General features: G+C 30.0%; 1 protein-coding gene across 1 annotated transcript; it reads right to left on the bottom strand.

Moving 5' to 3' along the window:
* Positions 1-3,779: 3,779 nt before the first annotated feature.
* Positions 3,780-27,119, bottom strand: LOC135961912 (uncharacterized). Its single transcript, XM_065513559.1, has 13 exons — positions 26,749-27,119; positions 24,532-24,639; positions 17,164-17,261; positions 14,888-15,040; positions 14,530-14,661; positions 14,233-14,469; positions 11,598-11,726; positions 11,367-11,496; positions 11,176-11,298; positions 10,948-11,037; positions 10,406-10,529; positions 4,130-4,437; positions 3,780-4,012 (listed from the first exon to the last, which is right to left on the bottom strand). Exons 1-13 carry the CDS (start codon positions 27,073-27,075, stop codon positions 3,860-3,862), a joined length of 2,112 nt encoding a protein of 703 aa, XP_065369631.1. The 5' UTR covers positions 27,076-27,119; the 3' UTR covers positions 3,780-3,859.
* Positions 27,120-27,335: the final 216 nt, after the last annotated feature.

Here is a 27,335-nt window from a genome sequence, read left to right as displayed (position 1 = left end):
TTATCACATTTGCAGAAGTTTCTAATTATATTTCACAATATATTAACTATACATACATATATCAGTAATTCCAATTACATATATTTCATTTGTAGTTCAGAAACTTTTAAATATACATAATTAGAAACTTCTAAAAAATAATTAGAATTTTAATTTCTTCTAATATTTGTTTTGAAAATGAAAATTATTATTTTTTTTAGTTGTTTTCGTATGTTTGGAAAGTTTTGTAGGTATTTATGTATCAGAGCTGTAAATGAATCATTAATTTTTTAATTAATTCGCGAATCATTCACACAAAAAAATTAATTGAATGAAATTTGAATTAATTCAACTGAATTTGGTAAAAATGAATTACAATTCGTTTTCAATTCATTTGAATTTAATTGATTTTGAATTAATTCAAATGAGTTTGGTAAAAATGAATTGCAATTCGTTTCCAATTGAATTGATTTTGTATTAATTCAAATGAATTAGAAAAAAGAACTAGCAATTCATTTGAATTGAATTCATTTCCAACTCATTTGAATTGATTGAAATTTGAATTGATATTGTAAGTAAATCGTTTTGTCATTTAACTAATTTTGTATGTAAAAGACAGCAAGCATTACATACATGGTTATTTTTCCTAATTTTTGATTATTTGTGGAAGATAGTTCTAAGTTTGTCGTTGGGTCACAAAATTTCAAAAATTATTAATTGCTTCTTGAATGTGTTTTGTCGTTCAGCGTATTTCAAAATAAAAATCAGTTCTTCTTGAAGAAACAAACTTCAAACACCATCAGCCCAATTATGAATAAAAAATTCCGCGGCAGTTTGTTCCCCGGGAAGTTTTTCCTATTGAATTTGAATGGGAATAATGAGAGAAGGGGAAAAACTCCCGGGGAATTTTTATTCATAATTGGGCTGCATGTTTTCATAATAGCTGGTTTTAAGCTATTATCAGTATCTAACAAAAAATTTAAAAACTATTACATATATTCGAATTTTTCTATATTATTCTATTATAAACTTAATTTAGAATTGTTTAACTTCTTAAATAATAACAGATATTTCAAAATATTTTATAGCCATAGCTGGCTGACACTATCATAGAACAAATTTGTTCAAATTGATTAGTTTTTTTTTTTCTGAGTGATTCAATATTTCTTTTGTTCGTTACTTTTTGCACTGACTTTATCATGTATGAATGTGTTTGTATATAAAATAAAAGTTATATTTTTAAGATAATCATATAACTGGAGATGAAAAAATGAAGGTCGTTTGTTGTCAGCAAATAATTCATATGGCTGCAGTCAATTACTGTGGCAAGTTAGGAATGTACATACCTATTACATACATACATACATTTGTATCTATGTAAATTAGGGTGGTCCCGTTTGTATGGAGAAAAATAAGATGACGAGAAATTTCTGAAATGTTTCTGCCAGTATTTGGTATTGCCTTTTTTAAGGTTTTTATGATTGTTTTCCTATTTCTCGCAAAGGAAACATGAAATATTGCTATCATGTGAAAGGGGTTTGAAAGGTTCTTTCAATGCAGTATCTAAATTCCAGTGCAATTCCAAAAATATTCAAAGTTTTGGCAAAAAATTTTAAATTTTGAAATAGTCTTATTATATAAAGAATTAGTTTAAATTAATACGAGAACAGGGTCAACAAGTTTGTGACTTTTTGAATTTCCCGCCAAAAAGCATCTGTCAGTTGACTCCTGTCAAAATTTGAACAAGCTGCGTTATTTTGCTTGTGTTCGACTACCATTGATAGGAAAAAAGTGAATTTGAGAAAAAAAGCCTTCATTCAAACCAAGGCTTTGCTTGATAAATACTATGGGAGCTCTGTACCATCGATTTCAATTGTAAAAAAGTGGTTTTCTGAATTTCGTTTCGTAACATGGAATATGCCGAACGTTGAGGTCTCTACACCCGAAAAACCCGACCGATCGAAAGAACGTGAGATTGTAGAAGACATAGGCATCTTTCATGACTTAGTTTAAATTTTTAATGATCGCTTGGCTATGAGAAAGCTTTCCACAAGATGGGTGTCACGTTTGCTTACAATCGACCACAAAAGCAATCGTGCGACAACTTCGCAGGAGGGTTAGGCGTTGTTCAACCGCAATATGGACGAGTCTTTGCACCGTTTCATAACCGTGGACGAAACGTGGATCCATCTCAACACGCCAGAGACCAAACATCAGTCACAACAGTGGGTTTCTCGGGGTGAATCTGCTAAAGAAAGCCAAGGTGAATTTGTCAGCCAATAAATTCATGTCGACTATTTTTAGTGATGCACGTGGTATAATCCAAATTCACTATCTTCAAAAGGGCAAAACGAATGTTATGCCAACTAATTGAGACGATTTAATTAGGATTTGAAAAAAACGACCGCATTTGGTCAAGAAAAGAGTTATTTTTCATCAAGACCATGAAAGGGTGCTCAGTTGGCTAAAATCCATTAATAAGGCTACGAATTTCTTCCTCATCCGCCCTATTCTCCGGATTTAGCCCCGAGTGACTATTTATTGTTTCCAAACCTAAAGAAATAGCTCGGCAGATCGAGATTTGACTCCAACGTTAATACAAATATTGGAGAAACTTTGGAGTTTAAAGGAGACTACTGTGTTGAAAAATAAAATAATTTTATATCCAAAAACCTGTGTTTCATTCAAAAAGACTTATTGAACCGCCCACGTACGTTATAAACCTCATATAAATTCACCGAAACAGTTTTATCCGTTTTTCGAAATTCAATCTAGTTCGAATTTTATTTGAATTCTTCGAAACCCATTTGCTCTCCGATCTGATTTTAGCTATATGTTCAAGACAATCACAATGTGGATAAAGGTTCTATGGATAGAATAAGCGTTATCGGCATATTTAACGAAATTGTTATTCAGTAACATTTTTATACGATAATCGCTATCGTGAAGTAAGTTTTTGTTAGCTAATCAAACGACAATTATTGTTTTGTTCTTTACAATTGTCACTTGAGTTTGACGTTTCGAAACATATTGTTCCTTGTCAACTACGAATTGCCTACTATTGTTTAAAAGAAGTTAGAGAATCACACAATACTTACGATTGTCGGATTGTTAATAGTTAGTGAATTGCAAAATAGATCGGAGAAAACTAGGTTTCCAAAAATTCAAATAAAATTCGAACTAGATTAAATTTCGAAAAACGGAAAAATCAGTTTAGTTGAAATTATTTGAGGCTTATTAATTTAAACAAATTACTTTAAATAATTTTCTGTCAAAATTTAAAAAAAAAAATTAACTTTTTGAAAAATATTTACAAAAGTTTGAATATTTTTGGACCAACATGATAATTTTAGATATGACATTGAAAAATACCTTTCACACGATATCAATATTTCATATGCTTTCTTTGAGAGAAATAGGAAAAAATGAAATTTTGATCCTTTGTTGCAGCTCACCAAATACTTAACCCAGGTCAAAACATTTTGAAAAATGGTATCTTGGAATGATTAAACTTTTATTTTAGTTGGGACCACCCTAATGTCCACATATATATGGGAATGTTTGAACATAAGTTTGTAACCGTCGTATGTTGTCTGGCCAAGTGAACAAACTAATCATTAGACAGATGTTAGTGATGGCATTACAAATGTCGATGATAAATACATCATCATCATACATACCTACATACACATGTTTCTAACTATTTAAGTAAATATATTTATTATATTAATACTACATACAACATTCACTTACTACTACAACATATTACTATTACTATTTATTAATTGTATTTAAGTACATATTTGTTGGTGGGTTTGTGGTGATTTAGGTGGTAGGAGTATGAGTTTACAGGAAACACAACATGATGATTGATGGAATTTCATTTTTTCTGTTTGCTACTTTTATAGGCCGGTTCCAATTTAAGATTTTCCAGGAAAACAGGTTGCATATCGGCAAACCAAGAGATTTCTTCACGCACTTTAACCGGACCATCTTTGCACGTCAGCCAGTAGGTATTCATGAGTCCTTTGCCCTAAAAAAAAAATATGAAATAAAAAGTAAAAAGTTATACAAGAAATAATAAATAAATCAACTAAGTATTTTTTTTATTTAACAAAATTACGTGCTCATTATTATGTTTTGCACTCACTTTAACATCTATGAGGCCACGATGTTCTGTTTTAAAACCACCCACTTTCATTAGAGCCTGGTTCATTTCTTCGGTGATGTGTATTTTGTGAGCCTCACCCGTCGATTCCATACGTGATGCTGTATTGACGGTATCGCCAAACAGACAGTAACGTGGCATTTTTGTTCCAACAATGCCAGCCACCACAGGTCCGGTATGAACGCCACAACGTATCTGCAGTGTTTCTATGGAACGTGGTATTTTGAAAAAGGACGATGCATCCAGCAAATCAAGTGCCATTGTTGCAATTTCACTAATATGTTTGTGGCCTAAATGAAATCATTTAAAAACAAAAAATTAAAAAATAACAAAAATAATATACTACACATTACAAAATATTCCATTGGAAAAATACGAGATTCTTGTATGTGTAGGTTTTAATTTTGTATTAGTAAAATGATTTAAACAGATTTTCTTTTTGAAAATTAAGTTTTTAAATTTTTCCGTTATAAGTAAAAAGTTTGAGCTGCATTTAGGGTTCCTAATTTGCTGAAATGTTTCCATTCCTGTTAAATAATAAAAAATATGCATTATTAACCCTTTTATATCTGGGGTCAAAATTGTCCAAGACATTAAAGTTATCAAATAGATGAAATTTATTAGCTAAGATAAATTTGTTCACTCTGTTGGACCATAACTATTAAAAAAATAAAATATTTTTTTATTTGGACTTCATTAACTTTATAACCTATTCCATGTAAAAACTAATTTCACGCAGTAAAGGGTTAATTTTTTTAAAAACTTGAATAATTTTGAACCCAGCTATAAAGGGGTTAATAATGCCCTAGAAAATTATAATTACAAAATCGTAAATTAGCAACCCAATAAAATTATACATAGTGATAACTTTCCTATTTGAACCCAGATATAAAAGGGTTAAAAATGTCCTAGAAATGTGTGTTCTATATTCTAAAAAAAAATGTTAACAAATTTTTGACCAAAATATAAATTTCTTTGAAATCCGACAATTTCAAATCGGCCCCCACGCTAACTCAAATTAGGTACAGCTGTTAAAATTTAGCGTTTATTAGAATCGATGATATTTTTTTTTGGAAATTCTGTTTTAACAATATTTCGGATTTGAGATAGAATTATTATTATTCTTTTTGGTATAAAATTATAATGGGTTACGATTAGGGTTTTTTATTCCGAGAATTCCCGGTACAAATTTCCCGGGAATTTTGCCAATTTTTCACTACCCGATTCCCGGGATTTTTAGTCGGGAATCCCGGGAATTAAAAACTGAAGAAAATACATAGAAAACAAGTTAGAACTCTATTGTTTTCACAAAAAAACAGTGAAATGTTTTTTACAGTTTTTTGCCTATATCTCGCTTACTATTATTTATTTGGGGTTTTTCGTATGAAAATTTAAAAAGAGAATTCATTATTTATAGAATTTATTTCTTATTGAATCATTCTAATTTCTTTAAATTTCTTCTTCAAATCCATAACAAAATAGCTTCAAAAATGTATTAAATGATTAAATTTTTCTTCAATTCAAATCTTGTACAAAAAGGCTTAAGACAATTTTTTCAATTAATTTTGTAAATGATTTGATTTAACAAAAATTTAATCATTCAAAGATTGAATAAATTCTGTTATTCATCAACTTTAAAATTAATTCAGTTTAAACAAAGGCTTTGGAATGAATCTAAAAAATTAAATATTAGGAATGGATTTATGGAATGAAGGGCTGACATTTTTTAATTACGGATTAAGATTTTAGTGAATTACGCTGAAATTATATTAATTAATTCGCAGCTCAGATATACTAAGTTTTTATATGAAATTTATAATATATTTATTATATATTTCGGGAATAGCCGGGTACCCGGGAATGTAGAAAATAATTTCCAAATTCCAGGGAATCAAAAAAGATCGGGAAATTAAAAACCCTAGTTACGATGTATTTTATATTTAGAAATCTATTAAATATAAACATTATTATACCCACCATTAAAAAATATATCGAAATATTGGTCATAGAACCAAAATGTATATATGTATATCCTGGGTCCCCATAAGATTCTAAGACAAGCTAGCTATGGCCGTCTGTCTGTTGAAAACATGATAGGGCCCAAACGAAAGGAACTAGCGGGCTGACAACAAATGCTCTCTGTTGATAAGGTTTGTTTGGTATTGAAAATGGACCGATGTCCATGATTTCACCTATCGAATTATTCATGCACTGAATTAGCAAATTTTGAATTAATTCTTTTCTCACAAAAAATGAATTGAATGAAATTTGACAAATTCATTTGAATTAGAAACGTAGCAATTCATTTGACAAATTCATTTAAATTGTAAATGCATTGCAATTAATTTTTATCAAATTAATTTGAATTGACTCAAATTTCATTCAATTCATTTTTTGTATGAAACGAATTAATTAAAAATTTGCTAATTCAGTGCATGTATAATTTCCAGTTCATTTGAATTGAATTTGAATTAATTAAATCAAATAAATTAGAAAAAATAAACAGCAATTCATTGAATTGATTGAAATTTTAATTGTTTTTTAAAGTAATCACTGTCGTTTTGTATTCACCTAGTACAATCCAATGACAAAAAATTTTTAGATTTGAAATTCCCATGATATATTGTCAGGTAGTGGCAGAATAGGAATTGTATCGGCGAAAATCTTATGAAAATGGAAAAAATTTAGTTTATTTGATAAAAGAAACTTAAATTTTTATTTTTCATTTCCCCTAGATCTGCTCTTTTTTTTTGATTTCATTCATTTGAATTGCAATTCAAAAAATGAAAAAAGAAATTTGTCATACATTTTTTCACTATTAAATAAAAAAAAAAATTTTGAAAACAAATTTTATACCCTTCACCTGTTACGAGTCCCGAAACGGCACCATAACGAATTAGTTGCCCACCAGCTCACATGCAAGCATCTTACTCACGGTGCGAGAACCTCCCTTCGTTATGGCCCAAAGAACTGTCACAATAAATTATCAATCATTCTATCTAAATATTAAAATCAAATGGAACACCTATGAAGTGGAGTTAGATGTTCACTCCATTTTGCCCTTTCCCTTCCATAATCTCCCATACCTTCATATTTACGGGGATCCCTTTTTTTTCTCAAACCACACCACTTACCTTTAATAAACCACTCTGCTAAATAAGATTATTCCCGCATTTTAAGTGAATAACTTAATCATAACATGTTTCTTTTATTATAAAAGGTGAACTAATATTATTAACTCTATTTAAAAAAAATAACTATAAATCGAACTTTAATATATATTTATATAACAAAACAAATGCTTAACAATAATTCTTAAACTAATTAATTCCTGCCTCAACAAATACCGAAACTAGAACAATTAAATTTTCAAAAATCACAACAAAACAAATCCCTTTATATATTAGTTTCCTCATCAACTTATGCCCCAGCAATTTGTTAGGGGATTCACTTTTAAACCTAACCTAATATCAGCCTAAGAGAGCTCACTTAAACGATTTTCTTTCTGGCTTATTTATGCCTGATTTAAAATTTTTCTACCGGATTTGATGAGAACACTAAAACTGGGATAATAACTAAATTTTATGGAATAAAAAAAAAAGTCAGGTATTCATCGAAGAGCTAGGGTGCCTAATGACTAACTATAACAACAAACAAAAAACACTAAAACTAACAAGCTTAAACTAAAGACGTTAATCGGGATTTATATATAAAGATTATTAAAAAAAATGTATTTAAAAATGATCTGAGATAGATTAATATTGTTTTCTTAACTCTAATCACTTCCCTGTTTATAATGGGTTTTCCTTTGGTGATGTAATACCTCATATAATTAGAATTTGTTGTGCTGTTGTTGCGTTTTGTAACTTCTCCCAAAAAAAATGTTGTAGTCCCCTTTTTTATTCTGGCCCTGCTCCAGTTATGGGGGACTAAGAGTTTTAATTGTCTGGTTGAATAGTGCAGGGATTTCCTCAATTTCCTGTTGCAGAATCTAACCTGCTATAAGTAATAAAATTAATCAGCACTCATCTATCAAATAGGCTAAGACAATTTATCTTACCTTTACTTATTTGGCAAGTTTATTTTCAATTCACAGTTTATTTGAAATTCACTATTTAGATGTTTTCCTTTTTTCTTATTGTTTAATTTAAATTTCTATTCTTTTTTTTTTCAAATATTTAATTTATTAAAAAAAATTGTAGGTATACACAGGGACTGTTGGTTATCTTCTATCTCTTTAAGATGGCCGAGCAAAAACTTATATTTATACCCTATATGTTCCAAGAATTTATATTCCAATTGGGCCTATTATATTTATGCTCCTTTAAATCATATATTCATCGTATTCTCACATCGCTTACCCAACCATCCTTTTCTAATTTTCCCACAATTTGTTTATAAACATTGAATAGCCTTATTCGAATTTAACGAACTATCAACATTTATATTCATTCATAAAATTCTACCTACACATTTCTCTCACACTGTGTCTGAGTACTTTCATTATATCACATCTGGTAACCCTTTTTACTACTACAGATGTTTGCGGCGAATTCATTACATGTGAGAACTTGATACAAAACATTAATTAATGACAACAAAGAAGCAGACAGAACATAAGCTGAGGGTAAGTATTTATTAAAATATATTATAATTAATAGTTATTAAATTTTCTTTTCTTTTCAGGAATGCTGGTAAAACTGTATCGTTTCAACCTAATTGGATTATCTTTACTAATTTGTTTCTTTTCTTCTTTTTTTTCAGGTATTTGAGTTTGGGAAAGGTTGTGGCTTAACTCCACCACATGACTTTTAGACCATTCCCAGGTTGGTGTTTCCACTGCGAGCTGACCACTCGCATACTCTCCTGGTGGAACCCTTATCAAATAGGCCACTGAGCCAATAAATATCTGTAGATAGAAACTAACTAAAACTAACATCAAACCAAAACAAAAAAAATACTAACATTAGAATTAACCCAAAAATTTTCCTCATAATAGGGTACGGCCACGATCAAGGCAGTCAGAACTGCTGGCCAACTGGGATAGTACCCCCCACGCAAAATTTTTCTTTAATCCCCATAGGCGTAATGTCAAGTGGATTTTGCTAAAGGGCACTGCAACACACCTTCGTGAGAAGGGTATATGTATATAAGTTTGTCATTCCGTTTGTAATTTCTACATTTTTCATTTCCGACCCTATAAAGTATATATATTCTGGATCCTTATAGATTACGGAGTCGATTAAGCCATGTCCGTCTGTCTGTCTGTTGAAATCAATTTTCTGAAGACCCCAGATATCTTCGGGATCCAAATCTTTAATAATTCTGTCAAACATGCTTTCGAGAATTTTTTTATTTAAAATCTTCAAAATCGGTTCACAAATGGCTGAGATATGAGGAAAAAACCAAGACAACCTCGATTTTTGACCTTTTTCACAAAAAAAAAATTGAAAAAACAAAAAAAAATTTTTTTTAAATTTTAAAAAAAACTTTAAAATTTAAAAAAAAAAATTTAAAATAGCAATAGCAATTCCAAAAAATGAAAAAAAAACAACTGGAAAAAAATTAAATTTTGTTTACCTAAAAATATTTAAAATTTTGAAGTATAATTTGGTGAAGGGTATATAAGATTCGGCACAGCCGAATATAGCACTCTTACTTGTTTTTTTAAATTTTGTTTACCTAAAAATATTTAAAATTTGTATTTTAAAGTATAATTTGGGTAAAGATTCGCCACAGCAGAATATAGCTTACTTGTGTTTTATTGGATGTGTTTTTTCAACATTAATTTTTTTTGAAACTTTAAATTATATTTGAAATTGGGATATTCAGAAATAGAAAAAGTTTTAAGTTTAATGAAGACAGCTATAATTAAAGGACAATGATGTATTCTCCGAAGAGGCAATTTAAATTTTCTTGATAATTAATGTAAACTGAGTAGATATTTGATATTTTTTTATTTAAAATAGCAAATCTCAACAAATTATTATTTTTAGAATAATCTTAAAAGAAAAAATCTTATTGTGTAATTTAAATATTTGTAAAATTTTGAAAATGGATGTGTTTCAGATGTTAAATCCTTACCACTAGGGAAAGAGATATATAGAAATTTGCAATTTCGTTTTATAATTTTCGAAAGAATTCTGAATGTTTTTTTATTTTCCTGTAAATTTTAGAAAAACGCTATACGAAATTGCCAATGAGTTGTAGATTTTCTTTAAGTGTGGAATCAACATTTTTAATGACATTTTCACTTACCATTTTTCACCGGCAATCCTGAAGCAACCATATAAGAATCTCCAATAGTTTCAACTTTGTAAACATCATAACACTCAATGCGTTCATCGAATACACGATAAATCGAATTTAAAAATGTAACCACCTTCTCAATATGCACCCATCATCCATCGATGCATCACAGAGTGGGAAAAAATAGTACGCGAAGACATGTACCGTGTTCCAGAAAACAAAGCACGCACACAGCAATAGAAAAATAATTTGTTTTTATTAATATTTGTTGTTGTAATTTTGTTTCTTAGTTTTTGTTGTTTCTTATTTTTGTTTTTTTTTTCGCATGTTTACATTAATTTCCGTTTTGCATTATTTACGTTACGTATTGTATATGTTTGTGTGTAAGTATTTATTGTAGAGTGTAATTCAATGTGAGAATATTTGATAAATAGAGAAAGGAGAGAGTGTTTTGTGTGATTATGTTTGTTTATTTATTTATGTTTACAAATAAGATGAAGATGACCTACATAAACATAAACATACTAAATGCGAAATGCAAACATACAAACCTCCAAAGGGGTGCAACGGGCGGCAATTTCAGTGAAACCCACAATATCACTAAAATAAATTGTAGCCGATTCATAGAGTTCTGCTGGTACCTTCATTTAGACAAACGAAAAAAGGGGAATGTAAATTTGTATTACAATTGTAATTTAATAAGATATAAATTTTTTAACAGGGTGTTACAGTAAGTGCAGTTTTAATGTAAATCTTTTAATAATTTCTTCTTAACCCACCTGTTGTGTATGTTTTAATTGCATGGCCACACTGGGTGGCAACATTTGAAATAGTAAGGAATCACTTTTACGCTTTTCCCGTTTCAATTCCTTAGCTTTTTGGGCCAAATTTAAAGCATACATCTAATAAATATTGTAGCAGAGAAAGCACAGTTTTAAAATAAGTATATCAAACATTGTTATATACCAACCTGTATGGTGGCCGCTGCATTTTTCACTAATATAATTATAATTGGTGATACACACAAAACCACCACTAAAATTCCTATACCTACAGCCTCCTTTTTGGCAGCATCTCTTAACTGTTCATCGACATATTCCCTAAAGCAAATATGAATGAAGATTTGTTTCAATTTTAATCAATTTACCTATTACTTTGTTTGTGTTAGCAATTGCTGTGGTTTATTGCCTTAATTACTTACTTTATTTTACGTCTTAAATCCTTTTGTAAAATTCTTAAATCGTCGGTGTAATTGTGCATGGAATCATAGTATTCGATGGCACTTCGTTCATCGGACACATTTGGTTTATTCTTTAAAACTATGCCACTCCTGTAAGGATTTGTAAGACATTAATTTCAATTTAATAATTATTGGCATGGTTTTGTTAGTGGTGGACAAAGTGCTGAATTGATTTGTTCAAAAATTGTTCGGTAAACAGTGAGTAAGTACCACAGCAAAAACTAGGTAATGCACAGTGGGGCAGAATCAAAATTTTTTGGCCTTACAAAAAAATTTCAACTCAATATCTCAATTAGATTCAAAAATATGCCATTTTAAAACTCCTTCATTTAAAAATATTGCAATTTTTCATAATAACAAAATTGTATAAATTCTCTTAATATTTTATTCAACAAGTTCTGATTTAGTCATATTTTATACTAAAATATGAAAAAGTGTAATATTTTTGAAGGACGGTGATTTAAAGTGGCATATTTTTTAATCAAATTGAGATATTGACTTGAAATTTTCTTTTGTAAAACCAAAAATTAACTTATCTAAACAAAAAAAATAATAGTTCGGACTAAATGTAGATCAATTTGTTAAGGTATTTATAGACGGCAATACTGAGTATTAATATTTGTCAAAAAGTCAAGTATCATAATACAATTTCATCGTCAAAACAAAATTTGTATTAGATTTTCAAATAATACGAATGATTTTTTTGATTTAAGGTCGGTATTCAAAATTAGCTTGAAACAATTCAAAAACATTTTCTTTTCATATGTATCGGGTATATATTTTTAAATACAAATAAGGCATACAAAAATGTCAAGAAAATATAAAATAAAAATAAAGTTTTCAGAAAAATATCAATCAACAAAGAAATAAAATATTTGTAATACTATCGTGTAAACAAGAAATGTTCTTTCGAAACGATTTTTTGAAATACCGAATGATTTCAATAATATTTTAAATTTGAAAAGTGATAATACTCAGTATTGTCGTCTATAAATAAATACCTTTACTAATATTTGCAATCTTATTAAAAACTTGAAAAAAATATGTAATAAAATCTTTATTTATTAACAAAACTCAATGAAATTTTAAATTTTTTTTAAATTTATCATTCAAAATAACAAAATGTCAAAGGAAATCCCGCAATTCCTAAAAATTGAAACGAAAGTTTCAAAACTGGTAGTTTTTACAATTTTGCCTATAGGGTCCACATTTCCTTCGAGGCTGGGGAAATACTTTGGTGATAAATAGGGAACACATCAAGGTTTTCAATGCTGCTTCCCGTTTTCAGATCCCGGCTTTGGGATTTTAGAACATGAGGCCCAAAGTTGAAATTTTGATAAAAATAGGTAAAATTTCGAAGGGTGTAGGGGCGACATATTCCAAAAATTGTGGATGTTTTTTATTCCAGAATGTTCTCCGTAAATATAACTTATAGAAAAACATAAAATTTGTTAAATGTTCTTTTAGAGTTTTTTTTTTTTAATAAAAAAGGAGTTAAGTCACCTTTTCGCCCAAAAAACAGGAAAAAATACAATTTTTTAATTGAAAATCGTTTATTTATGGATCCATAATGGATATTATAATATTATTAAAAATTCGAGTCCATTCGGTCCAAAAGTACGTCCTATATTTTTTAAAAAGCGGACCAAGGTATGGCAAAATTTTAACATTTCAATTTTGAAATGCCTATACTCGGATATTAGAAGAGATAAATAGCATATTTTACATGTCGAAGGTACCCTACTTTGAGCCACTATAGCGCCGCCACTCGAATACTCCTTGGCTATCCCCACGTCAAATTTTATCCCGATCGGACCAGCCGTTTAGAAATGCCAGATTTATTTAAAAAAATTGATTCTGCCCCACTTTGTAATGTCAAACAACTACTGAATAAAAAAATCTAAATACCGTTTGCATTACTTAGAAGTAGTAGAATAGAGTTTTGAAAACTATATTCCGTAATATCACTTTTCTAAAACATGAGTTTTCTATGAGTTCTTACAATTAGCGGGTTCTTAAAGTCATTACTTGTAACTAGTTTAAGTTATATCACTTTATAAGCAGTTGTGGTAAGTACTTGATTGCCCATATGTGTGAAAAGAGAGTAATTTTGTTTAACCCTCCGTTACTCGCAACTGATCTGGTTGACACAGGCAAATATTTTTTTATTGTAAAATTTTTTAAACACCCTAAATTTTAAGCTATTTTTTGATAAAATAATATTTTTACTGCAATTTTATTTTTATTACTCTTTTAAATACTTTGTATATAATATTGTTTTTATGTTTTCGAAATAAAAAGTGAAGAGATTATTTTCAAACGCCCCTTTTTTGATTGATATTAATTTGATACATTGCGTCTAGTCTCGATTGAAAATGATTGCGACTAACGGAGGGTTAATTTTATTCATTGCTATTTCTTTCTCCTTCTCTTCATTGTTTTTATTCTATAGTTAAAGTTGTACAAACTAATTTTGAATGAAATTTTTATATTTTTTTTACATCTGATATTCAACTCTTGCATTTTGTCCACCACTGTATAATTTTAAAATAAACAAAATTTCCCTATGGACCCTGCCACATCCATCCCCACTTACATTCTCTTCATTTTCTTGTATTTCGCAGTCTTTGTAATATTCTTATACATCGATGTCAGTCTTGGAACATAATTTAGCGTCGAGTTAATAAGTTCACGCGCCAAAAACTCATAACGTATAAAGGAAACAAAACCATCGGAACTTAAATAGCCACGACCATAATACTTGATGCCAAATGATGAGGCAATATTCTGGCATTCAATGCTTTTCAATAGATTTTTAAAGCCCACCAAATATCTGCAAATACATGAGTATTGAAATAAATAATTTAACAAAACACAAACCTTTAAAATTTACCTCCAAACACCACTGTTGTCAGCCTCTTTAATTTGTTCGGACAAGTGCTGTAGCAAAGCTTTGTTAACCGATGTATACCAATTCATGACATCTGTAATCGAATTATCCTCCGGCTCTGTGCGTATTCTATCTCTAAAAGCATGGGAGGGGAGGACACATTTAAAAATATAAAGACAGCTTTAAAAATTTACATATTAATTAATGTGTCCATATAATATGTTTAAATGGTTTGATGATTTGATGGTTTCAAATGCTTGATGATGTTAATGACTTGTTGGCAATGTTTAACATTGTTAATAGAACAATAAATATTTATACACATAGTTCTTTTTTTTACATATAAATCAAAGGGATTTACCTAAACTCATTTAAACGACTTTGAAATTCGGTACGATTTAATAATACCTCGTAATCATCGTCATCTGGTGATGTGGGTACACTAACCTCACTCCAGGTGGTCATGTTGTTTAATGCCTGATCAGTGACTGCAAAACGTTGTGTCAAGTTTGAACTAAAAAAGAAGACAAACAAACGTATTAAAAAAAACATCATGAATATTAAGTATACGCATACGTACATATGTATGTGTAAACTCATTAATATTTGAAATTTAATTAAAGATACGTTATTTTTAAAATTTTTATATAAATCGATTTTTGGTGAAAAATATAAGGGATCACAGATTATCATCCTTTTCTCGATTGGAGCTCTTTTAAAGGAACTAGAACCAATTTTATAAATTTTTCATATAAAATCGATTTTTGGTGAAAAATATAAGGGATCACAGATTATCATCCTTTTCGCGATTGGAGCTCTTTTAAAGGAATTAGAGCCGATTTTAGGTTTTTCATATAAAAATCGATTTTTGGTGAAAAATATAAGGGATCACAGATTATCATCCTTTTCTCGATTGGAGCTAGAGCCGATATAAGGGATCACAGATTATCATCCTTTTCTCGATTGGAGCTCTTTTAAAGGAACTAGAGCCGATTTTAGGTTTTTCTTATAAAAATCGATTTTTGGTGGAAAATATAAGGGATCACAGATTATCATCCTTTTCTCAATTGGAGCTCTTTTAAAGGTGCTAGAGCCGATTTTAGGTTTTTCATATAAAAATCGATTTTTGGTGGAAAATATAAGGATCACAGATTATCATCCTTTTCTCGATTGGAGCTCTTTTAGGAACTAGAGCCGATATAAGGGATCACAGATTATCATCCCTTTCTCGCTTGGAGCTCTTTTAAAGGAACTAGAGCCGATTTTATGTTTTTCATATAAAAATCGATTTTTGGTGGAAAATATAAGGGAACACAGATTTTCATCCTTTTCTCGATTGGAGCTCTTTTAAAGGAACTAGAGCCGATTTTAGGTTTTTCTTATAAAAATCGATTTTTGGTGGAAAATATAAGGGATCACAGATTATCATCCTTTTCTCAATTGGAGCTCTTTTAAAGGAACTAGAGCCGATTTTATGTTTTTCATATAAAAATCGATTTTTGGTGGAAAATATAAGGGATCACAGATTATCATCCTTTTCTCAATTGGAGCTCTTTTAAAGGTGCTAGAGCCGATTTTAGGTTTTTCATATAAAAATCGATTTGGAACTCTTTTAAAGGAATTAGAACCGATTTTAGACTTTTCATATAAAAATCGATTTTTGATGGAAAATATAAAGGATCACAGATTTTCATCCTTTTCTCGATTTGAGCTGTTTTAAAGGAACTAGAGCCGATTTTAGGTTTTTCATATAAAAATCGATTTTTGGTGGAAAATATAAGGGATCACAGATTATCATCCTTTTCTCGATTTGAGCTGTTTTAAAGGAACTAGAGCCGATTTTATGTTTTTCATATAAAAATCGATTTTTGGTGGAAAATATAAGGGATCACAGATTATCATCCTTTTCTCGATTGGAGCTCTTTTAAATGAACTAGAGCCTATTTTAGGCCTTTCATAAAAATATAAGGGATCACAGATTTTCATCCTTTTCTCGATTTGAGCTGTATTAAAGGAACTAGAGCCGATTTTAGGTTTTTCATATAAAAATCGATTTTTGGTGGAAAATATAAGGGATCACAGATTATCATCCTTTTCTCGATGAGCTGCTGAGCTGCTTTAAAGGAACTAGAGCCGATTTTAGGTTTTTCATATAAAAATCGATTTTTGGTGGAAAATATAAGGGATCACAGATTATCATCCTTTTCTCGATTGGAGCTCTTTTAGGAACTAGAGCCGATATAAGGGATCACAGATTATCATCCTTTTCTCGCTTGGAGGTCTTTTAAAGGAACTAGAGCCGATTTTAGGTTTTTCATATAAAAATCGATTTTTGGTGGAAAATATAAGGGATCAAAATCGATTTTTGGTAGAAAATATAAGGGATCACACATTATCATCCTTTTCTCGATTTGAGCTCTTTTAAAGGAACTAGAGCCGATTTTAGGCATTTCATATAAAAATCGATTTTTGATGGAAAATATAAGGGATCACAGATTATCATCCTTTTCGCGATTGGAACTGCAGTCGATTTTGGGTTTTTCATATAAAAATCGATTTTTGGTGGAAAATATAAGGGATCACAGATTATCATTTTTGGTGGAATATATAAGGATTACTGTCTAATTTTATACTTACCGTTCTTTGCTGCCATTTGTAAAAATATAAAATGCTACTTCCGAGCGTTCTAGTTGTAGACGTGTAACAACTTTGCCTAAATCAGCCACCATTGCCACCTAAAAATAGATGAAATAAAAAATTAGACATTTAGGCCCTAATTTTGTAAATCACGTCACCAAAGTGATATTTATGTGCAAAGCAAAAACAACAATTCACACATTTCAAAAATTTGTTTTTGTTTTATGTACAAATTGTGAACCAAACAAACGCACAAAAATTCAAGCGTTGATTTGCCTTTCATAATTTGAAAATTGTGTACACAAAACAAAAACAAATTTTTAAAATGTGTGAAATGTTGTTTTTGCTTTGCACATAAACATCACTTTGGTGACGTGATTTACAAAATTAGGGCCTTAAACAATTTAAGTTATAACATTTATAATCAATGTTAGGATAGAATTAATTATTAATTCCATATTCAAAAGCTTAATTCCTTTGTACTTTAAATGTATTGAATTCATTCTTTATAGAATTAATTCCTAATTAAATCATTAAAATTTTCTTGAATTCAAATTCATTACAAATCTATTAGAAAAAGGTTTAAATTTATTTGGTCAATTCACTAGGTCTCTTATCATGTCATATTGTCATAATGTCCTAATATTTCACAATGGTTTTTATTGTTTTTCAAGAAAAAATGTCCTAAAATAATACTACTTTGTATGCTATGTTTATTGTGTTATCGTAACCAATTAGCAGAGACCTTAGCCGAATGCCTAAGACTCGGTTAAGCCGAGCTGCCGAGTCGTGATATATTAGGATATTATGACAATATGACTGATAAAAGACCTTGTGAATTGACCAATTGTGTAATTGATTAATAGATAGCTAAACAAAACCAAAATGGAATCCTTCAAATGTTGAATGAATTCTGTTATCAACTAAATACATTATGAGTTAATTCAACGATTAATGAATTCTATTTCAATGATAGATTTTGAATGAAGCTAACGAATTAGATGTTGTGAATGGATTTATGAAATGGATGGCTGGCAATTTTTAAATTCCGAATTAAGCTCAAATTGAATTAACTAATTCAAAGCTCTGATTAAAAACTACAATTCAAAAACATTTTTTTTTATATTTATTCAAACTTATACAATTGTATGAATATGTTTTTGTTTCCATAAATGTCTTTCAATTGTTTTATTATGTTCTATAAACATAAATAATTAAGTGCTACAGCAGCTTACAAGGATTTAATATGAATATTGTATGTTTTTTGCTCCTTGATAGCACAGTTCAAAAAAAAAAAAAACACTCTCTAAAACAATCAATAACAGCAACCAAATTAAGATGAAAAGTTTGCACGTGACTAATAATAAATTATGTCGGTGCCCATCCCTTAGCAATGTGGTTACAAGTGGTCAGCCGTCAGTTTGTATATTTTTTTTAAGACAATAAAACATTTCTATTCACCATGACAACTTCTTAAATCGACTGTTAAAATAACAGCAAAAATGTTTTATCATCTTAGAGGCGCAAAAAAGGGTCCAATTGTTTCCAAGTATTTAGTGACTGCTGATGTTTAAAAATATAATGGTGGTTAAAAAAAAGATTGACATTAAAAAGAAGCTTTTAATTAACTCTTACGATGGAGAACATTTACCGGCTGATCTAACTATGGGCATTAAATCATAGTTTTACGTGTCCTAGTTTATCATTTAATTGAAATTATATACATATAAGGTATTTCATTAAGCTCTTGCTATCTTCAAATTTAAATAAAACAAAATGTGTTACTTTATTATTATCCGTCCGTCTTGGTTAAAAATTATATAAAGGACTCATAAATCGCACTAATTGTAAACTGTGCTTATTTATCATTTTTTTTAAATTATTTGATATGATTTATATCAAATAATTTAAAAAAACTAAATTATAAGATTTTATACAAACAATTTTATAAAGTTTTATGTGTCTCCTGTGAAATTTGCCATAAGGGACTTAGCACGTTTACACACTAAGCTAACCAAATCATTTTTTTCTCCGAAATGCAGCCGTTAATGTTATTGCCATTAAATCTAACTTAGTTAAAATTACAAATTGGTGCAATGAACAGCAGGCTTCGAAAATAAAATAAGTTTTTATTTGAAATGTTTACATGAAATTATTGCCGTCATTGTAACACAATGAAAACCAACAAAAATACAAATAAGTTACGAATTACATCAATATACTGAGATACATGATACCAGCTTACAGTTACATTGCCCACTCCAATCAGTATTTATAGAATCGAATCAATAATGTTATTGACCTTTACCCCCACCTACATACTACATACATACATATAGTTAATATACATTAGGTAGGCAAAATAAAGTGTCAATGTTTCCAACTAAAATGAATGTTTAGTTTGAGGACACCATTTCTCAACATATGAAATTTTGATATCATGTGAAAGGGTTTTCAAGGCGCTTTAAATGTTATCTTTTAAAATTGAATCTATTTCGAATTTTATTTGAATTTTTCGAAACCTATTTTCTCTCCCATATAACAATATGGATATAAACATGACACAAAAATATAAGGTACATTCAGTAGTAAATAAATTTGTTTAGCTTTTATTTTGAAACATTTGTACAATTTAGCTATGACCTTTTCCCATATTTCTGGCAACATATGAATTCCGAGCCAAAAAAACTGCTCATGTTTTGAGGCCAAGAATGAATAAAGCAAATTTCGGATACTCTGTTCCAAATGGAAGGTTATCCCGTTTTCATGTCTGGCCGCATATTTTGGGCGTTTTTCGGCCAATTCTCAATTCAAACGAAACAGTTCCGTACGGCGCAGGTTGGTCTGTGATGATCTGGCCAGATTTCAGCAGCTTATATAGATAGCTTTTGCTCCCACCAAATACAGATAATTACCTTTGCGCCATGGCTTTGGTATCGACTCGGCTGGTTGGCCGGGCTTCACATACGATCTCTTACGCATCGGGCTATTGTAATGTATATTTTATAGTGTTCTTTTATAGTGTTCAAGCAGCATTTCAGACATACAAAAATCGTCTTTAAAAGTCTCTCAGTTTGAATTCGTATGGTACCCAATTTCCCTGCTTTTGTATGAATCCTACTGCTTGCAAACGTTTTTAAATTGCTGATTGATTTTGTCAATGATTTAGCAAGTTCTTGTAGAGTTTGACAACAATCTTCATGGAGTAATGCCTGCAATTCTTCGGTGTCAAAAACACCACTTCCAAAGTGATGGTGTGCTTCAGCAGCACTTTTTTTCAAATTAAAGAAGTAAAGCAAAACTTTCCGCATATGACACAAAATTCGACCATTCGTATGGTACCTAATTTTCCTGCTTCTGGATGAATCCTGCTGCTCGCAAACAATTGCTGCTTGAATAGCTAGCTCCTGATGATTTAGCAAGTTTTTGTTGAGTTTGAAAACAATTTTCATGGAGTAATGCCTCCAAAGTAATGCCAAAAAAGTATGAAGACCAAGAGGTCTTCAAACCTAACTCTTGCAACAACAAAATACATGCTAGTCAATGTATTTTGTTGTTGTATCAAACATTTAATTTGTTGTAGTTTTGTTTGACAAATTGGAGTGTCTCGTCTCTATGTATAATTCTCTATGGTTAAATGGTTAAATAAGTTATAAAACTGCATTGACAGATGTCAAAAATAATTAAAACCAAGAGTTTTAGAACTTTTTTTGTAGCTCCTGTAAATTTTGTATGCACATTTTTGCATACTAAGCTACGATATGTTTCCTTTGAGAGAAATATTAAAAGATATCCTAAAAACCTTCAAAATTTTATTTGAGTTGGCAACATCCACAACTTTTCTATTGGAGCCGCCCTTATCTACATATTCCCAACTATGTAATACTGCAATATATTGCTATGTTAAAAGATCTGAACATATTTTATAAAACTCATCACTATAATGAACATTTACATACATAAAATTCAGAAACACATTGACAAATTCTTCAACACTTTAAAATGTATTTGTTATACTCCTCGTACGTACATAAATATGGCCATGGCAAGTGCAAATAAAGCCTTTAAAAGAAATGTGTTGATCTAACCTGTGACTTTTCCATAATATGTTATTTTTCTTTTTTTGTTTGTTGCTAGTGTCCAACACTTGATACATTGTATGTTGCCTGCTGTGTTTTATTGGACAAACGTGTTTAAATTGTCCATTTTTGAACACCTTTTGTTACTTTTCCATACCATCAACCTTTTCACTGCTGAATGTTGTTCATTCGCTGTGTGTGTAAATATTTATAGATACTTGCTATGAAGTTTTCCTCTTTTTTTTTTGCACTTAGTTAATATTTACTTAGAAGGGGAAAAATACAAAATGAACAATTACTACTCAGCGAACCAAATAAACTACAGATACCTAGAAACATACATATTTATATATTGTGTGTGTTGCAAGTCTTTAAGAAACCGATAAAGAAAAGAATGAGAAAATAGTTATTACATTGAACTTTTCATTGACACCTAAGGCGTATGTTTAATATGATTGAATTGCTGCGGTATATTTTAATTACCCACTAACTAACTAACTGTATCAACAACAATAGCTATAGGTTGGAGTTGTTGATATCCTATAGATACTTGCACTTATATTAGTTGATATCCTTTACACCTTTTAATTGGGTTTATTATTATCTCTGGTCTGTTTACTATATATCGCAAGAGTTAAAGAGAAGAACGATTATAATGACAGCAATACCAACAAACAACATACTACATAAATACTTAATTATACGTTTATTGTTCCTGTTAAATAAACTTTATTAAATTACTTACGTTGAACACAAGTGTCAGGAATTTACATTGTTAGAATTCTAGTTAAATCTTAGTATGTAACTATTTTTTATGGTTGCCTATCGTTACCCCTAAAATACCCTTTCAACTCGATAACTGCAAATACGGTTACCGCTAAAATACTGTTACCGATAAAATCGTAAATATCGTTACCTCTATATACCCCTACCGCTATTATGTAAATAATTTTAAATTATAAAAAGACAAATTTTTGATTTTATTGGGTGAATGACTTAAAAATGAAGGATTTACAATAGATGGCGTATCTTTTGAACGCGGCTTTTGTTTTTAATAACTAATATGTCACTTTGAAGGGTACATATCTGTCATTTATTCTTACTTAATCATTGAACATTATAGTGTAAACAACTAAGTTTTTTTGCTTCGAAAATGTCGAAATTTTGTGCCAACAAAGCGTCATATGCGGGAAGTTTTTCTTTACTTCTTTAAATTGGAAAAAGTGCCGCTGAAGCTCAACGATTGCTCACCGAAGCTTATGGTGAATGTGTTTCATCGGTTTAAACGTATAAGAGAAGGTTTGGGCGGTTCAGAAGTGGTGATTTTGACACGGAAGACAAAGATCTCCCATGCCAGACAAAAAGGTCTGAAAACCTAAAATTGGAGGCATTACTCCATGAAGATTGTTGTCAAACTCAACTAGAGCTTGCAAAATCATTGGCAGCTACTCAATCTGCAATTTCAAAACATTTGCAAGCAGCAGGATTTATCCAAAAGCATTGGTTACCATTAGGGTTTTTAATTTCCCGACCTTTTTTGATTCCCGGGAATCGGGAAATTTTTTTCTACATTCCCGGGTACCCGGCTATTCCCGAAATATATAATGTTACTGTAAATTAGGAATATTTTATATATAAACTTAGTATTATAATTATTAAATATCAGAGCTTCGAATTAATTAATAAAATTTGAGCTTAATTCACTAAAATCTTAATCCGTAATTAAAGAATGTCAGCCTTAATTCCATAAATCCATTCCTAATATTTAATTTTTTATATTCATTCCAAAGCCATTGTTTAAACTGTAATAAAGTTTTGAAGCTATTTTGTTATGGATTTGAAAAAGAAATTAGAATGATTCAATAAGAAATAAATTCTATAAATAATAAATTCACTTCTTAAATTTTCATACGAAAAAATAGAGTTCTAACTTGTTTTCTATGTATTTTCGTCAGTTTTTAATTCCCGGGATCCCTGACTAAAAGTCCCGGGAATCGGGTAATGAAAAATTGGCAAAATTCCCGGGAAATTTGTACCGAGAATTCCCGGGATAAAAACCTTAGTTACCATACGAATGGAAGCTGAGAGAAATTAAAAGGCGATTTTGTATGTTTGTAATACTGCTTGAATGCTATAAAAGAAAATTATTTTTGCAACAAATAATTAATTGCGATGACCAATTGATCCATTACAATAAACCGAAGTGTAAGAGATCGTATGTGAAGCCTGGCCAACCAGCCGAATCGACACCAAAGCCAAATATCCATGCAGCTATGGCAATTCTCTTTATTTGGTGGCACCAAAAGGTTCATTTCTATTATGAACTTTATTAATCATTTATGTCAGAGAGAAATTGCTTTTACCACTAAGCTATGGTTACCGAAATAATCCAAATTAGAATTACCGTTTCGGATCGGTAGCCAACCTTGCTATTTTGTTCTGTTTTACCTCTCGTGCATGCACAGAAAAAAGTTTCAACATAAATAGTATGATTTGATTTCATTGATTTCAATTCCTAACATTTATAAATAATTTCTTAAATATTAAGATTTTTTCATATTTTATGTTTTCAAATTAAATCTAGAAGGCTTGAAAAATATAATTTCATTTTCATTTATATTTTTTTGTTTTTGAAAAATGTTTGAAATTTTCCTTGGAAAATATTTTATTTATTTTTATGATTTTAAGCCACAAAATGAGCAAATATGCGCGAAATTGATTAAATTTTTTTAAGGGGATGATATGCTTAATGTTTATGGATATTATTTTTTAAGTTTCAGATATTGTTGATTCATCTTAAAATATTGGCCAATATATGGCTACTAAGCAAATATTTTTACATTAATTCATTAGATAATCCAACTATAATGCAATTTATTATAAAATATAATTAAATTTATGAAAAAAAAGCAAAAATTTCCGTCATGAACAATTTTATAATATTTATGAACATGTTCTTAAACTGAATGAAAAAAGTTTGGAAAAAAAAAATTCAAGTTCGATTAATAATAATTATTATAAAATTCATTCCAATTATGAATTTCTTTTTTCTGTGTAGTGCTGGTTCACACACGTCAAGTTTACTTGAGCTAGTCTTGAGTTTATAGAAGAGACTGGAACATCTTTTCAATCTCCTCACCTCTCTCATCTAAAGACTTGTGCAAGTAAACTTTGCGTGTGTGAGCCAGCACTATCATCTCTTTCTGAGAAGTATTGACATCTAAAGGTAATTTAACTTAAATATGTTCTACTATATGAACAGAATTATGCTGCCCCCAAAAACACTTACCTGTGTTTCAATATCAGCCACTTCAGCTCTATAGTCAAGAATTTCCTGCAGTATTACGGACGTTTGTACGATTAATGCCAATATCGGTATAAAAGGTAGAATTATCATCTGAAATAAAAAATAATGAAAAAGAGAAAAAAATCAATGTAATGAAATATGTGCCAAATACATCCTAGGAGTTCTGGGTGACTGTTCTGAACTTGTGATTTTACCTATCAGTTAGGAACAGCACTAGTTCATTTAACATGTATGTGACCCAACCTAAATTACAAAGAGTCTGTCTGATAGCTGGTCCAAAGTAGTCATAGCATGGAATATACCTACCGCTTACATAGATTCAGTTACCTTACTAGCCTCACCTAACTGGTTACTTGATTAGCTTCAATCTTCCATATATTAGCTACAATATGACATTCAAATAACCGGTATCAAATAGTCTACGAATAAATGTTTATAGTTTTTATTATTATTCGAGTTAATACCAGTTATCATCATAATATTAATAGGCAAGTCGATTTCTTTAGACCCCTTTTACGCTCACATTATACATTAAATTTCGGCAAGATATATACCATTTTAAAGGGATTTATTCACAGAAGTGCAGAATATATATTTTATTGAAATCGGTTCAGTTTTTTAGGAGTTATAAGCGTTTAAAGAAGTTACTAACACATATGCAAAAACGTGTACATGTGAACCTTAAGCTAAAAAGTAAACAAAGCAATGCATGTTTGTCCAATTTGTTGTTGTAAATAAATAAGAGAAACAATTTAACAGTTGATTGATTTCGCTCTGTTTTAAGTGAGAGTCGTTATAGAAAACAAAGAAGAAGACCTTAGTAATTTAAAGTCGCCTTAAAAAATATATTTTGAAGGTGTTTTTTGTATTTTCTAACTATCAAAGGTTTATAAAACAAAATTTCCATTCAAAATTTGTTTTATAAACCTTTGACAAATTTAAAAACTGTTTATGCATATGGGGTTAAATATGTAATTGTACATACAAGTAAATACATAGTTATTTTATAATATGTGCAGAACTATATTTAATTGTGACGGATTTCAAACTTTATACGAATCAATTACTTCTCACTGCATGAATTTTAATCGAAAATGGGACGGGTCGGAAAAAATGGTGAGTGGTCTGCCATACAAAGTACATAGTAGTTATTTCTAAATATTTTGTGAACTATAATTGCATGATTCTTCAAACTTAGTCTAAAAGGCTATTTGGCTATTGAAATTGTTCGGGATTGGAATTATATACAAAGTATATAATTACTTTCGAATATCTGTAGAACTATAATTGTAAAAGTGTTTAAACTTTTAGCGAATTAATTTCTTATTACTGCGCGGAGTTTAGCTGAATATAGACGGAATTAGATTAGAGGGCATAGCACCCAAAATAGGAGGGGTCGGAAAAGGAAAGGTTCTTCAAACTTTGTCCGCATAGCTCTCTTACCATTTTACACAGATTGGCTGAAAATGGTCGGGATTGCATTAGTGGTTGTGGCACAAAGTAAATAATTAATTTTGAATATCTGGAGAACTATTTATAATTCTAAAAGAATTTAAACTCTGTATCAATCAATTTATCCATTCTACGGAGGTTAGCTAAAAACGAATTTATTCCCTGTTCGAAGTTTAGCTAAGCTTGATATTTACATAAAAGGTTTAAAAATCGGTGCGATCAGAGCAGTGGAGTGGTATCTCCCATACAAAATTAGTTAGTTATTTTCGAATATCAAGTGAACTGAGAGATACTTATTTTCGTATTTCCATTCATATTTTTTTTTAATTTTACTAGGTTAGGGGTAGCGAAGTGCACCGGGTTATGCTAGTTCTAATAATTTAATAATATAAACTGTGGTATGGTTGACGGATTCTAGATTACTTGACGTAAGTAAAATAACTAGTCTTTACTCACCACTAATAAATACTTTATGATTCAAACTGTTTGCTCTATTTATTTAGAATATATTGGAATTATTATATTGTATTTAAGCTATAAATTTCCAATTACTTGTTGTTATTCACAATTCTCCTAAGATGCATGGAAATTTGCAAAATACTTGTATGCATTAACTACATGATGACAGCAATATGTGCCTGCCTCAAAACTAACTTACAAATGTTCGCATATCGTCTTTGTCGTAGTCATTTGCATAATGTTGTTGTTGTTATTGTGTGTTATGCTGAAAAATAGTGGAATAATTACCTGCATCAATTGTATGCGACGTCCAGTTTTTATGGCCGGATTACGTGCTGCGGCACTGCAACATTTACCACCAACTGTTGTCGATATATCCTCTGAACTAATCGAATGAACCGACATTTTATCTAGTTGACAATGTTGTTGCTGCTGAGGCAATTGCAGGTGTTGCTGTTGTTGATGGTGTTGTTGTTGTTGGTGCTGATGATGGTGTGGCAATTGTAGATGATGATGATGGTGATAATGATGATTTCGTGCTATTGTTGCTGTTGTCATATTAAGTTCATTTTGTATCATCATGTCCTTGCAATTATTTGCAGTGCTTGCTGTCATATTATTGCATTTAGTGTGAGTGTTTGTATCATTCGATTTATTTATATTGTCTCCTCGTTTTGTAGTTGTAGTTGTCGTTGTTGTTGCTGTTGTCGTCGTAGGGGCTGTTGTGGCCGTTGACGTAGTTTTCATTGTTGATGTTTTCATTGTCAATGTGTTAAGGTGTTAATGGATCAACTGTCAAATCATTTAGCAAACATATCGATAACAATTAAATTGTTATTAAATATGTAAAAGTATAATTTAAAATGGAGTGTTTA

Source organism: Calliphora vicina, chromosome 5 (assembly GCF_958450345.1).
Source record: "Calliphora vicina chromosome 5, idCalVici1.1, whole genome shotgun sequence".
Classification (NCBI taxonomy): Eukaryota; Metazoa; Arthropoda; class Insecta; order Diptera; family Calliphoridae; genus Calliphora; species Calliphora vicina.
Note: the sequence above shows the minus strand (reverse complement) of the source record. Positions and strands in the feature narration are given on the sequence as shown.